This window comes from Dromiciops gliroides, chromosome 2 (assembly GCF_019393635.1).
Source record: "Dromiciops gliroides isolate mDroGli1 chromosome 2, mDroGli1.pri, whole genome shotgun sequence".
Lineage (NCBI taxonomy): Eukaryota > Metazoa > Chordata > Mammalia > Microbiotheria > Microbiotheriidae > Dromiciops > Dromiciops gliroides.
In genome coordinates, this window is record NC_057862.1 from 192809421 (window position 1) to 192825505 (window position 16085).

General features: G+C 40.9%; 1 protein-coding gene across 1 annotated transcript in view; it reads right to left on the bottom strand.

The window, feature by feature from the left end:
- Positions 1-845: 845 nt before the first annotated feature.
- EHD4 (EH domain containing 4) overlaps positions 846-16085 on the bottom strand; it is a 110161-nt gene continuing 94921 nt past the window's right edge. The window contains exon 6 of the mRNA XM_043988956.1: positions 846-3823. Within this exon, the coding sequence (XP_043844891.1) occupies positions 3287-3823 (537 nt within the window). The 3' untranslated portion in view covers positions 846-3286. The remainder of the gene's footprint in view (positions 3824-16085) is intronic.

The window sequence follows — 16085 nt, forward strand, 5'->3', positions numbered from 1 at the left end:
ATGCTAAGATGAGAAACTGGCATTCTCCCATCTTTCCCCTATAAAAGTTCTTCACTTTTTCTTCCATCAGTCTCTCAAGAGGAACAATTTCCTCATGTTAGACAAATGGAAAAATGGAAACATGAGTTTCTTCTGTTTGCTGTTGGTAAGGGCAATGCTGAAGCCCCAAAGGACACATAGACAGATATAACATGGCACTCCATTTCTTTCTGAGAATCACTCATGGCAGACACTGCATCCTGGAATCTGGAATCCTTGGGTCCATGCAGCTGTATCCTCACTCCAGCCAATATGGGGCAGTCAGCCTCTGTGCTCACCCACATTTGTACCTGCGCCCTCATCCTCCTCCCCATTCCCTTCCATCTCTTACTCAGAGAATTTCTAGAAAGGGTTTATTAATCCACTGCCCTGTGGCAAAGGCTCATTGTTTTTGTTTCTCTCAGATCCTAACTCCATCAGAAAAACCTCCTTAGGTCAGTCAACTAGCATTTATCAAGGTCGTACTATGTGCTAAACACTGTGTTAAGTGCTGGGCATTTAAGGAAAGGCAACCCCCCCTAAAACCCCCCACAAAACCCATAATCCCACCCTAATAGACAAAAACTCCAAGAAAAACTTTCCTAATTTTGCCTTTTATCCATAGCACTGAACACAGCACTTGGTATATGTTTCATCATTTTCAGTTGTGTCTGACACCATTTGGGGTTTTCTTGGAAAAGATACTTGAGTGATTTGCCATTTCCTTCTCCAGTTCATTTTTCAGATGAAGAAACTGAGACAAACAGGGTTAAGTGACTTGCTCAGGGTCACACAGCTAGTAAGTGTCTGAAGCCAGATTTGAACTCAAGAAGATGAGTCTTCCTGACTCCAGGCCTGGCACTCTATCCACTGTGCCACCTAGCTGCCCTTGTAAGTGCCTAATAAATGCTTTTCATTCACTTATATCTCACACTGGGCTATCACTCAACTATCAACGGTCCAGAAAACTTAATGATTCTTTTTGTACAAAATACAAAAAAGTTGAGTCTTTTGGAAAAGGCCTTGGAAATCATTTAGTTCAACTTCTGCATTTTACAGGTGAAGAAACAAGAAATGATGTGTCCAACGTCAAAAGTTATAAGGGTCTTTTCAGAAGTTCTAGGATTCAAACCTTATTTCCTCTGATCCCAAATCCAGTGTGAAATTCGCTTTACTATGCTGTTTTTACACACATACATATACACACACACAATCTCTGTGTATAAAGTTTATATATGTATGTCTACATATGTTCATGAATATATGAAAAAACACCGTTTTTTATATATATGACAATCAGTTGAATAGTTAAGAGAATAAAAATAAATCTAAATAGAGAATCCAGCAAACTTCAGAGTAAGCTTTTGATCAATTTAATGCCCCTCCCACCCAGCCTCATTTTGTTCTTAAGTACAACACTATTGTGGTCCAAGAACTGAGCCAACGCTCACTCAGAAATGGGGGGAAAATTTGCTTTGGTTTTAGTACTGGGCTTATAAATGCTGCCCTAAATTATGTTTTAGAAGTTAATTAGTTAAAAAAAGAAGTTCATTAGTGGAAACAATTTGCATTGTTAGACATTTAATTTCATTTAATATAAACATAATTTAGAAAGTTAAGCTAGGGAGTATGGAGATTGAGATAAAAAAAATCCAAACCAGAAACTTTTCCAAACAAATAGTGATTCCTCTGAATTTAATATTTCTTGCTTTGGTACTTCAGAAGACAGAGAAAGGGACAAACAGGCGACCAGTTGGTTTTTTTCTGGAAAAGCCGTGGGGGACTGTTAGGATTTCATTCATTTACTTCCTATGACTGTTGGGGCTTCGGCTAAATAGACTGAAGTCTTTGCTGTTTTCATCTAATTTTAAAAAGATCACACTGGTGATTTCCCCATGCTGGTGCCTAGGCAGAGATCTAACTACTACCCTCCTCCAGACACAAGAGTGAACAAAAGGTCCAGAGAAAACAGGGCTACAAGGAACATTAGAGGGGGGAATATAGTCAATTTTTGGTTAAATGCAAACATAAAAATGCAAATCCCATCGGAATTAAGGCATTGTTACATATCATGCCTGAATTTTTAAAGAAAGTGGTTAGTGAACCATCTTTGGAACAAGGCTTTTATTCCACCACCACCAGCTGACCCCCTTTTTTTGCTGTTATTAATAAAACCCCCTGACTTAGAAAACAGTAATTGGCTTTTGACACCAGCTGATGATGTGGGAACTTCGGTCTTCTAAGTCATTATAACACTATATAATGTCATTACGACATTTCAGAGAAAAACCTCTTCCACTGAGGGTCATCTAAGGAAGACAGAATCTGCTACATATGACTGGACACACAAACAAGGAAACGGTAATCATGAGACCTGGAGGGTGTCACAAAATGGTGGCAGGTACACTTTAAACTGACACTATTTCATATGGAAGTAGCCAACTAGTTGCTGACTACCATCCTATGCTACTATTCTTGCTTATGGTTAGAGAAATGTTCCCATTAGTTTCCTAGATGAATACAGGTTTGGTAGAGGGGGAGAAATGGTCTCAATCAGCCTTGGGGTTTGCCGTTTCAGACTTCATTCACTTAGGCAAGGGTGAATGCTCCAACCCTTTAGGCCCAGAGCAGGGATGTGAATACATAGACTGAAGAAAACTTCTCATTTTCAAATCTAAGTTTTGAGGGTTCAAGAAGTAATTTTCTTCTAGTTAGTAGGCAGTTTGGCAATTGTGGAGACAATCCCTGCTCTCTTTTTAAAGACGGCAGAAGCCAAATAAATAAGACCATCCCTCTTTCTCCTCCTATGACCATGAAAGGTAAAAGCAGCTACAGAAGTCGTTGACTGATGCTAAACAGACCTGGGCCTGTGCAGAAGGCTTGCTGCAGATGGTATTTTTGGTGGTTCAAGTAGAAAGTGATATATGGTTGAAGTTACCACAAAACCCAATTTCATTTCATGATTCCTTGAGGATTCTGAATAACCTATTGGACAATTTTACTCTCTTCTCATTCTTTCTCCCATAACCCTTTTTTCTGCCCCTGACCTAGAAAAGAACCGTTGAATTCTAGAGATGGGAAAAGAAATTGAAAAAGGTATCTAGTTCATCCTCCTTATTTTAAAGATGAGGAAACTGAGACCCAGAAAAATGAAGTCAAAGTCACACAGTGAGAGAATGGCAAATTGAGGTCTAGATCCCAGATCTCTAGATTCCCAGTCCAGAGATCTTTCTACCATATCCCATGGCCTCATTTTGCTTCTTGTCTCTTAATCTATATTAGACAGAGATTTCCGGTGGGATGGGGGTATGAGGTGAGGGGGCAAGCTGCTGGGCAATTCATAACCATCTAGTTTAATTTTGATGAGATGTTTGGCCAATGCAAATTCTTCCTCATCCAACATGCCATCATTGTCGCAGTCCGCGAGTTTCCAGATCTTGCCCAAGACGCTGTTGGGCAGCTTGGAGGTCACCATTTCCTTCTTGGCATTGACACCTGATATCTTGCCATTGACGGGTGACAGCGTATAGAAAAGCTCATCGTAGGCTGGTTTGTCCTTGGCTACGACCCACTCCTCCTCGTCGGCTCCTTCCTTGGCCCCTTCTCCATAGCCCTGGTTGAAGGGCCCCTCGGTGGTCCCATCGAAGGCCCCACCATGCACCATCTGAGTGGGCATGTTGAGTTCTTCTTGGCTGATGAGGTTCATCAAGGAGGAGATCTTGTTCGTCAGCATGTTGTCCACAGCTTCAATCAGTTTGGGCTTCAGGGAGTGAAACTTGGTGAAGTCATAGTTTTCCAACTGCTCCTGTCAAACGACAAATTGCAGACACATTTAGACATTCTCCCAAGGTGGGATAACATAATTGCTTTTCTTTTCATTAGTGGACCTGGGGAAATGACTTTTCTTTTAAAGCAACTTTCAAATATTTAAACCCGGATGTACACTTATTTTCTAGAGCCTCCTCCCTGGTGGGGACCCCGAGGTCTGCCCTTCCCACACACACAAATGATTTTCAAACACAGAGCACATTTATTTTTTTAATATCTTTTTTTTTTTTAAGTGAGGCAATTGGGGTTAAGTGACTTGCCCAGGGTCACACAGCTAGTAAGTGTTAAGTGTCTGAGGCCGGATTTGAACTCAGGTACTCCTGACTCCAGGGCCGGTGCTCTATCCACTGCGCCACCTAGCTGCCCCACATTTATTTTTTTAATAAACAAAACTAAAGCTTCTCTAGACATATCTTAATTTTTTAATAGAGGCATTGTCTTCTGCATGTTAGAGTAATAATAACAATACCTAAATTTAAATATTGTTATATAGTCTTTAAAGCATTTGCACGTCATAACAATTCTGGGAGGAAGGAAGAGGAAGTATTACTTTCCCCAGTTTACGGATGAGGAAATCAAGGTCTGAGGTTGACTGTCCTAAAGTGGTTGCCTAGCAAATTAATGGCTGAAGCAGGACTAGGATTCAGGTTTCTCTACCTGTGGTCCAGGTTTACTACCATACCATACTGTAAGTCAGAGTCATTGTAGTTATGAGACTCAACTTTATTTGGGCTAAAATTATTCTAAAAGAAAATAATTGTCCCATAGATGTTTTTCTTCCTAGTTAAAAAACAAAACAAAACCCCAAAACCCAAACCAGGCAATTTCAGATGGCTTCTAGCTTGCTTAATTTTTTTTATCTGTATATTTTGTTTTTCCATCACCTTCTTTCCAAACATTCTTCCCTTGCAAGTTATCTCTTGTAACAAAGAATAAACAAGAAGGGGGAAATTCAATTATGCAAAACTAGGTACTATATTAACTGAGTTTTCAACACCCATCGTCCTCCACCACTGTGAAAGGGGTTGGGTGGGTGGGGGGAGTGGGGAGGGAAAATCTCGCATACTTTTACAATTAGACATCAATGCTTCCTTTCACAAGGTGAGCTAACAATCTCGGTCTAGTGTTAGGCTGAGCTTTATGATCTGAAAGTGGCTATAAACTAACTATTACACAAAGGGACTAGTTAGAAGCCTTGATACTACATCAAAAAGGTATTTATAGCAGAGGCAGGGCTATTAAAATACTCTGGCCACTGAGCTGTCATATCTATTGAATCAGCTGTTGTTCCAAGGGAGTCAGACAAAGTAAAAGCAGAAAATAAAAAGAGAATTATATGAAAAAATTTAATTAAAAAATAAGTTGGATCAGAGTTTATAAAGCCTCTCAATTTAAGTAGCATGTCAAGACAAAAGACCTACTTGTGGCTCCTGGTGAGGGGCCCCTCCCCATTGGAGGGACTAGGACTAAGACTTTTGAGTGGGCCACTGTGGAGAAAGACTAGAACTCTCCACACTGGCCAAAATCAGACAACAAAACCTCCCTGAAAGCTCTCCAAGACTCCTATAGAAGGGCTTACATTTTGCTGAGGATATCTATTGTACCCCACTTCTAAAATCACTGAGGCTGTATGTCTCTTCTGCCAACGATGCCGGACAGTCAAGCAGACTTGGAAAAGACAAACAAGCTTGCCATGACATTTCCTTAACCAAGAAGCAAACTGAGGAGGAGGAGGAGGAGAAGGAGAAGGAGAAGAGCCTACACAAAAATGCCAGGACTTTGGTGATCAACAAGTTAAGATTCCTCTGGGGCGGATACACACACCTACCCTATCTCCTTAGAAACCACACTCGAGCCCTTTCTCCCAGGGATGCTAAGACAGCACAAAAGAATCCTTTCATGGGGGGGGGGCAGTGGGGGGGGAGCAGACAGACAGGTGGGGGGAGCGGGAGGGAGGGAAGGAACCCAGGCCTGAGGGGCACACATATGGTGAGGGCAAATATGTGGACAGCTGGTGGGGGGAAATGTCAGCGATCTGCAGTCAGGAGGCAGGAAGTTTCTACAGTGTCTATGCTGGGGAGCAGACAGGAAATGAATCCCCGCTGCTCCACTGCCTGCTCCACTGCCCGGGTCCTCATAGACAAGCCTTCCACAGCCCCTGCCCCCTAGCTGCTCCCCTTCTAAAAGAGACTCTTCCTTTTGAAGGATCATTTCCATGCACAGGCTTCCCGGTTCTATCCATCCAGCCACAATGTCTCCCCCGAACTTTATTCCTGCCTTCTTTACACAACTGCCATCTGACTATTCCAAACTCAACATCCCACAGGCATCTCAAATATAACATTCAGAACTCATTATCCTTCCCTCCCCGCAAATCTTCCCTCTCTCCCTCTCTCCCTCTCCTTCCCTCCCTCCCTCTCTCTCTCTCTCTCTCTCTCTTTTTCTTTTTTTTTTTTGGGTGAGGCAATTGGGATTAAGTGACTTGCCCAGGGTCATGCAGCTAGTAAGTGTTAAGTGTCTGAGGCTGGATTTGAACTCAGGTTCTCCTGACTCCAGGCCTGGTGCTCTATCCACCATGCCACCTAGCTGCCCCTCCACTCTCTTTCAAACTATGGCCCAGTATGGTTCTCCAAGTCTCTTGGGTCTGGAACCTGAGTCATTCTGGACTGTGGCTCTCTCCCCGACAACACAGGCAAACAACCTGCGAATCTCTCAATCTCCATAAAACACCTTCTAAATCTGAGCCCTCATCTCTGCTCATAGAGCTAGCCCCTTAGCTCAGGCCCTCGACACCACTTACCTGCCTCCTAATGGGTTTCTCTGCTTCAAGTCTCTCCCCACTCTGGTCCAACCCCTACACTGCGGCCAAAGTGATTTTCCTTCAGTGCAAATCTAACCATGTCATTTCCCTTCTCAAACAAGTCCAGGGGCTCCCTGTTGCCTCTAGAATACAATCCAAACTTTTCTGTTTAGCTTTTAAAGCCCTTCATAAATCTATTGTTTTAGGTTCCTTGGTCACTACAGATCCTCCAGAACTCTGATACAGTTGAACTAGTCATCGCTGTTTCTCACATACTCAATATTCACATTCTCAATGTTCCATCTCCCATCTCTATACCTGTGCACAGCCTGAGCCTCATGTCTAGAATTCCATCCTTCCTCAGCTCTACCTCACAAAATCTCTCTCCTCCTTCAATATGTACCTCAAAGAACACCATTGACAATATGCCTTTCCTGATTCTGATAGTTCCCTCCCTCCCAAATTACCTTGTATTTAACTATTTTGTATTTATTTTCTTTATTTTTATTCCATATATGTACTTGTCTCCACCATTAGGAGGTAAACTCCTCAGCAAGTAGGGTGTGTTTCATTCTTTGTACTTGTACCCCAGCACCCAGTATAGTGCCTAGCATATAATAGGTGCTTAATAAATACTTGCTGAGCACTGAAGTGACTGAGTGCACACTACAGAGTTTGTTAGACTTATCTGCTATCTTGTTCTATTCGATGCTGTGAGGCTCAGTGTAGAGAATAGACTTGTACACCGGGAAGAGTTCTTGGAAACAGAAGACTTGGGTCTCCTGTGTTTGTGTGTGACCTTGGGCAAGTTACTTAACTTCCTTGGGCTTCACTTTCCTCATCCATAAAATGAGGGGGTTGGGTAGGATATATCCACATCTATAATCCTATGGCCCATCCATCAATCAAGCAAGTAGATTAAGCACCTGCTAAATTCAAGGCACCGAACCAGGTAGTGGCAATACAAGGACAAAAATGAAATAGTCCCTGCCCTCAAGTAGCTTACAGTCTATTGTGGGAAAACAACACACACACACACACACACACACACACACACACACACACACACACACACAGAGGAAGTCATTTGTAGGCGGAGGCATTACTAGCTGCAAGGAAAATGATGCCTGAATTAAGCTTTGAAGAGAATAGTGATTAGGTGACAAAGGAGTACATAACAGTTGGGGCTACACAAAGACATGGAGTCAAGAGATGTGGTGTCATATATGAGGAGCAGTGATGAGGCCATTTTTACCAGACTGTAGGACACACAAAGGAGATTGATGACTGATAAGCTAAAGAAGCAAGCTGGAACCAGGTTGTGAAGGGCTTTAAATGGCAATGGAAGAGGGGCAGCTAGTGGCAAAGTGCATGGAACACCAGCCCTGCATCCAGGAGGACCTGGATCAATTCCATTGCCTTTTTTTTTTTTTTTTTTTTTTTTGGTGAGGCAATGGGGGTTAAGTGACTTGCCCAGGGTTACACAGCTAGTAAGTGTCAAGTATCTGAGGCCAGATTTGAACTCAGGTCCTCCTGAATCCAGGGCCTGTGCTTTATCCACTGTGCCACCTTGCTGCCCTCATCATTGATTCTTGAGGTAATAGGGAGCCAATGGAATTTACTGAGTGGTAGACTGATATGGTAGGGCCTTATCTATGCTTTAGGAAAATAATCTTTCCAGGAAGCAAAAGTCAACTTTTTTTTCTCAATTTAAGCTTTGTTATTCATCATTTCCTAATTTAGAGAAAAGATAAGGCTCCCTTAATCATGTTCCTTTGTACTCTCTGGGTGAGATGGGCCTACATGTTTCACCACAACCTTAAGTTAAGAAGACAGGGACCCATGTTTGTGAACTATCAATGTTCACAGGGCTCTTTGAACCTCAGTTTCCCCATCTATAAAATGAGAACGCTGTACCAGACTCTCCAAAGTTCTTTTCAGTTCTGAAATCTTAAATCCTACATAATAGAACAGCATTTCTTTTTAAAAAATTATTCTTTTAAAAATCCCTTTCATTTCTAAATATATCCTTGCCCCTCCAATCATCCACCCCTTGTAACAAAGACTAAAAAAGAATATGGGGGGGCATTTGAGCAAAACCAACCACACATCATGAGGTCTGACAATATATGCAATTTTCCACACCCATAGTCTCCCAGAAATGTACTTCTGCAAAGAAATGAAGGAAGGTGTATTTTCAACTCTTTGGGGGAGTGTGGGGGTGGGTTGAACGAAGGTGGAGGGGTGGGTGGAAAGCAGAGCCTTTCAAACCTGAGGTCCTTAACATCTAGATGCAAAGATAAAGTTCTGCTGCCCTCTGCTGTTGTAATGCATACATCAGCTTGCTTTTCAAAGCTCTCCTAAGTAATTCAAGGTTGTTTCCAGTCATCAGTACAGTGGATTAGTCATATATTTTCCTGCATTCTGCAGGACTGACACATCCATGCAGTAAAATTAGCCTAGGTTTGAAAAACAGAGTCCTATTTGCACCTTGCTAATAAGGCCACAGATTAAGCACTTGCTAGCCTTGGACAGCTGGAGGAGGATCAAGAGCCTAGAGTCACATTTGTGCTTTGACATTCAGGACTCTGGACAAGTCATTCGATCTTTCTCTTCCTCACTTTCCTCATCTACAAAATGAAAGGGATTTGTCTAGGTGACCTCTAACGTCCATTCTAGCACTGAGTCTCTGAGCTTTTCAAAATGTCTTTAAAATAAATGTTCGTATTATTTTCACTTTTGTTTCTTCTTCTTCTTCTTCTTCTTCTTCTTCTTCTTCTTCTTCTTCTTCTTCTTCTTCTTCTTCTTCTTCTTCTTCTTCTTCTTCTTCTTCTTTTGTGGGGTAATGGGGGTTAAGTGACTTGCCCAGGATCACACAGCTAGTAAGTGTCAGGTGTCTGAGGCCGGATTTGAACTCACGTACTCCTGAATCCAGGGCCAGTGCTTTATCCACTGTGCCACCTAGCTGCCTCCTGTTTCTTCTTTCTTGAGGTTTCCCCCTTTTGTTCTGATTCTCCTCTTACAACATGACTAATGTGGAAATGTGTTTAACATGAATGTAATGTATAACCTATATCAGATTGCTTGCTGGCTTCAGAAATGGGGAGGTAGGGAGAAAAATTTGGAACTCAAAATCTTAAAATGAATGCTGAAAACTATCTTTACATGTAATTGGAAAAATGAAAAAAAATACTATCTTTTAAAAAAATAAACAACTTTAGCAAAGTAGCAGGATATAAAATAAATCCACATAAATCATCAGCATTTCTATACATGACCAACAAAGTCCAGCAGCAAGAAATAGAAAGAGAAACTCCATTTAAAGTAATGGTAGATAATATAAAATACTTGGGAGTCTACTTGCCAAGATAAACCCAGGAACTCTATGAACACAACTACCAAACACTCTTCACGCAAATCAAATCAGATCTAAATAATTGGAAAGATATCAATTGCTCATGGATAGGCAGAGCTAATATAGTAAAAATGACAATACTGCCTAAATTAATTTACTTATTCAGTGCCATACCAATCAGACTACCTAAAAATTATTTTATACAGTTAGAAAAAATAATAACAAAATTCATCTGGAAAAACAAAAAATCAAGAATATCCAGGAAAATAATGAAAAAAAACTCACAGGAGGGTGGGTTAGCGGTACCAAACCTGGAGCTTTACTATAAAGCGGCAGTCATCAAAACTATCTGGTACTGGCTAAAAAATAGAGTGGTAGATCAATGGAATAGGCTAGGCTCAGGAAATGCAGTAGTAAATGACACTAGTAATGTGGTGTTTGATAAACCCAAAGACTCCAGCTTCTGGGATAGGAACTCAGTATTTGACAAAAACTGCTGGGAAAACTGGAAGATAGTATGGCAGAAATTAGGCATAGACCAACATCTTACACCTTATACTAAAATAAGGTCAAAATGGATACATGATTTAGACATAAGAGGTGATACCATAGGTAAATTAGGAGAGAAAGGAATAGTGTACCTATCAGATCTTTGGAAAGGAAAACAGTTTTTGACCAAACAAGAGATAGAGTATATTATAAAATGCAAAATGGATGATTTTGATTATATTAAATTAAAAAATTTTTGTACAAACAGAAGCAATGCATCCAAAATTAGAAGGGAGGCAGAAATCTGGGAAACAATTTTTGAGGCCAGTACTTCTGATAAAGGCCTCATCTCTAAAATATATAGGGAATTAAATCAAATTTATAAGAATCCAAGTCATTCCCCAATTGAGAAATGGTCAAAGGATATGAACAGGCAGTTTTCTGATGAAGAAACCAAAGCTATCTATTCCCATATGAAAAAATGCTCTAAATCTCTAATGATTAGAGAGATGCAAATTAAAACAACTCTGAGGTACCACCTGACACCTATCAGATTGGCTAAAATGACAAAAAAGGAAGATAATAAATGTTGGAGAAGCTGTGGGAAAATTGGAACACTAATGCATTGTTGGTGGAGCTGTGAACTGATCCAACCATTCTGGAGAGCAATTTGGAATTGTGCCCAAAGGGCGATAAAGCTGTGCATACCCTTTGACCCAGCAATTCCACTTTTAGGTCTTTTTCCCAAAGAAATCATGGAAGGGGGAAAGGGACCCACATGTACAAAAATATTTATAGCTGCTCTTTACGTGGTAGCAAGGAATTGGAAGTTGAGGGGGTGCCCATCAATTGGGGAATGGCTGGACAAGTTGTGGTATATGAATACAATGGAATACTATTGTGCTGTAAGAAATGATGAGCAGGAGGAGTTCAGAGAAACCTGGAGGGTCTTACGTGAGCTGATGATGAGTGAGATGAGCAGAACCAGAAGAACATTGTACACAGTATCATCAACATTGAGTGTTGACCTACTGTGATGGACTATATTCTTCTCACCAGTGAAATGGTACAGAAGAGTTCCAGGGAACTCATGATAGAAGAGGATCTCCAAATCCAAGAAAAAAAAAAAAGAACTGTGGAGTATAGATGCTGATTGAACCATACTATTTCTTTTGTTTTGGGTGCTGTTGTTTTTTTTTTTTCTATTTTGAGGTTTTGCATCACTGCTCTGATTTTTTTTCTTGTAACAGGATTAATGCAGAAATAGGATTAATGTTATTATGTGTATATATATATGTGTGTGTATATATATCTATCTATATGTATATGGATATGATATATAGATATATAGATATAACCTATATCAGATTACCTGCTGTCTAGGGGAGGGGGGAGGGAGGGGAGGGAGGGAGAAAAATCTGAAATTGTAAAGCTTGTATAAACAAAAGTTGAGAACTATCTTTACACGTAATGGAAAAAATAAAATACCTTATATGTAAAAAAAAATAGAAAAAGAATGTTCAACTCTGTAGAACTATAATGATCAAGCTCAGGCTCAGAGAAAATGCAGCTCCGTTCCTTCTTTCAGAAGTGGGATCTGTGGGTGTGGTACTGAACTGCTTTTTTTTTTTTTTTTAAATAAGGGATGGTTTCCTGGGTAGAGGAGGAGGAGGAAAGTAATATGTTTGGAAATAAAGATGATGTAAAAAACAAAAGATATCAATAAAAATGTGAGGAAAAAAACAACAAATGTCAGCTCTTAGATATAATTTCTCTCTCCTAAGCTTGTCTGAAAACTGTTGCTGACCAGCTGATGTTGGTCAGTGTGAACCTCATTAAAATTAAAAGGATAGGAAAACAATAATAAAAGGATAGACTCCAAAACGCTAAAAACAAAATAAAGAATCTATAGCCTTGGACACTTACTGGCTGTGTAATCCTGGGCAAACCACTTAACTTTTTACGTGACTCAGTTGTTTCATATGTAAAATGAAGGGGTTGGACTCAAGGACCTCTAAGTTTCTTTTTAACTTTAAATTGAGGATCCTATGTTTGATACTGTAAAAATCCCACACAAATGTAAGGCATCATTCTCATGAAAATGATTAGTGAAAAAAAACAAAACAACGATTAGTAGAGAGAGCATAGGGACATGGATTCTCTCCCCAGTCAGGATTCCTCTCCTCCCTCCCTCTCTTCTAGGAGATGTCAGCCTTCTCTTCATCAGTGGCTCCTGCCCCTGACAGCACTGGAAAGCACCAGAATGTCCCAAGGTTCCCCATGTCCACTCCAAGTCTAGTAAGGAGAACTTTGTTCCAAACAGCTCTACTAAGAAAAAATGTTAAGCTAGCAACAGCCATATGAAAATGTTGCAAATCACTAAGGGGAGAAATGCAAATCAAAACAATTCAGAGGTTTTATCAAACTCATCAAACTGGCAGATGATAAAAGGTGGAAGTAGCCAGAGTTTTGGGCAGCTAGGTGGCACCATAGTGCACAGAGTAAGTACCTGGCTCTCATCTTCTGAATTCAAAACTGGCCTCACACACTTGCTAGCTGTGTGACCTTGAGCAAGTCACTTATCCCTGTTTACCTCAGTTTCCTCATAAGTAAGATGAGCTGGAGAAGGAAATGGCAGACCACCTCAGTATTTTTGCCTAGAAAACCTCAAATGGGGTCATGAAGAGTTTGATGTGATTGAACAACAACAAAGCCAGGCTTGCAGGGACTGTGGAAAGTCACCAAACAACAAGCTTTCACATTCTTTGAGCCAGTATTCCCCTACTGTACATATATCAGAAAGATGGCAGGCTGGGCATCAAAGACAAGAAACAAAGAACACACATATTACAAAAAATCCATGGCAACACTTTTTCTAGTCACACCCCCCGCCCAATATCAACCCTAGAAACAAAGCAGGTGCCCATCAGTGGGAGGATGACTGAACAAATTGCAGCGTGTGAATATGATGAATATAATGGTGCTGTAAGAAATGCTTAATATAAGAATTCCAAGAAACTTGGGAACACCGGTATGGACTGATGCAGAGTAAAGGAAGGAAAGAGAATATGTGATAACTGTTATATGTATATATTCAGTCATTTTCTTTCTTTCTTTTTTTTTTTTTTTAGTGAGGCAATGGGGGTTAAGTGACTTGCCCAGGGTCACACAGCTAGTAAGTGTGTAAAGTGTTTGAGGCCGGATTTGAACTCAGGTACTCCTGACTCCAGGGCCAGTGCTCTATCCACTGTGCCACCTAGCTTCCCCAATTCAGTCATTTTCAAAGACACTGGAGTGGTTTGCCATTTCCTTCTCCACCCATTTTACAGATGAGGAAACTGAGGCAAACAGGGTTAAGTGACTTGCCCAGAGTCACAGTCAGTAAGTGTCTGAGACCAGATTTGAACTAAGAGACATGATTTCCTGACTCTAGGTCCAGTGCTCTAGCCACTGTGCCACAAAAGACCCTTAAAATGCAAAGTCAGATTTAACTACAACAACATATCTTGGCTTTACTCCTCTTGGTAAAAAGGTGGTGGGGGTGTATGTGGGTAACTAGGTTATGGAATATTGCATGCATTGTGAGATAGTTGTTTTGTTTGTTGGTTTTACTTAACTGGTTTTGTTTTTTGGTTTTTTGGAGTTTTTTGGTTACAAGGAAGGGATTGATTGTGCATATGTAAGTGAGGCCTCATTTTCCTCATCTGTAAAATGAGGGTGCTGGACTAGATCGTCTCTAAAGTCCTTCCTGGCTCTGGATTTATAATCCTATGTATGGCTGACACCCAGAGAAGTTAGATAGCTTACCAAGGGTCAAATAGATAGTAAATATTTGAGTCAGAATTTGAACTCAAGTCTTTCTGACTCCAAGTTCAGCATTCTATATCCAATATGCCAAATGATGGTGGTAGTAAGCAAACAAAACAAAACAAAACACAAAACCCTCCTTTGTGTGTGTATGTGGTCATAGTTATATTATTCCTCCACAATATCTTTTTAAATTTAAGTAGGAAAATTAATTCTTTCCATGAGTATCTGAAGAATGCAAACACCCAAATAACAGCATTGTTGTTTATTGAAGTATAAGCCATAACCAAAGACATGTGAATTAGAATGAGGGCATGCCTTCTATTAAAATTATTTTTTAAAACCCCACAAAACAAACAAAGAAAGTAAAAGTATTCAGAGGGGCAGCTAGGTGGCACAGCGGATAAGAGCACTGGCCCTGGAGTAAGGAGGACATGAGTTCGAATCTGGCCTCAGATACTTGACACTTACTAGCTGTGTGACTCTGGACAAGTCACTTAACCCTAATTGCCTCACTCCCCCTCCCCCAAAAGTATTCAGATGCTAGGTGGCACAGTGGATAGAACGTTGGGCCTGGAATCAGAAAGACCTGAGTTCAAATCTGGCCTCAGGCACTTGCTTGCCATGTGATCCTGGGCAAGTCACTTAACCTTGTTTGCTTCAGTTTTCTAATGACCTGGAGAAATGGCAAACTCCTCTAGTATCCTTTTGCCAAGAAACTCCCAAATGGGGTCATGTTCAGTTGTCAGCAACGATTCAGATGATGGGATTTTTCATATTATGGAAGAATTTCTTTAAGCCACCAAAAGAAAGAGTGAGTCAGAGTATCCGAGTTTGAATCCCAGCCCTACCACTTCCTACCTGGACCTCACTCCTCTACAAAACCAGATGGGCAGGACTAGATGATGTGGGAGGTCCCTTCAGCTCTAATCCTGTGAGATGGCCCTCAAATTAGCCACTCTTGCCCAAAGATAACAATTTGTTATTATTTATGAGATTATCATATGGTGCTTGAACTGAGCCGAGCTTTGAGAGGAGCTAGGTAAAACTAAGAGGTAGGGTGGGGGGGAGGAGTGCATTATTGAATGAAATAACTGAATAACTGACTCACGTAAGGAAACACAGTCTAATGGAGTGGGGAGAGCCTTGTTAGCAGAAGATGTGGCTCTAAGTCTCACTCTACCACTTATCAGCCACCATGAACTTGGTTTAGCAAGTTTGTTGTTGTTCAGTTGTTTCAGTTGTGTCCAACTCTTTGTGACCCCATTTGGGGTTTTCTTGCCAAAGATACTGGAGTAGTTTGCTATTTCCTCCTCCAGTTCATTTTATGGATGAACAAGCTGAGGCAAACAGAGTTAAGTGACTTTCCCAGTGTCACAGAACTAGTATTTAAGATGAGAGTTGAACTCAGGTCTCCCTGACTCCAGCTAGTGCTCTATCCATAGCAGCACCACCTAGATGCCTGGTTTAGCAATTTGCTTGCCTGAAAATTGGGATGACACTGCTTATTCCATCTACCTCACAGGGTGATGATAAAAATCAAGCTAAATCAAGTGTTATATAAACATAGGCTCTTGTTGTGGCTTTGGCACTGAGCTTGGACGCAATACCAAATCCCAGTAGGTTGGTGCGGCACAACTTACACAGGCAGAAGAAGGGTCAGGCTGAACGACCTGCTGAGCTATTTGTCATCCAGCCTCTGAGAATCTAATCAGGAAGAAGTCACCTGCAGGGTGTGAGTCATGCAGTTTGCTACATGGCTCCATAGGCTGTGATTAAGGTCCCTGA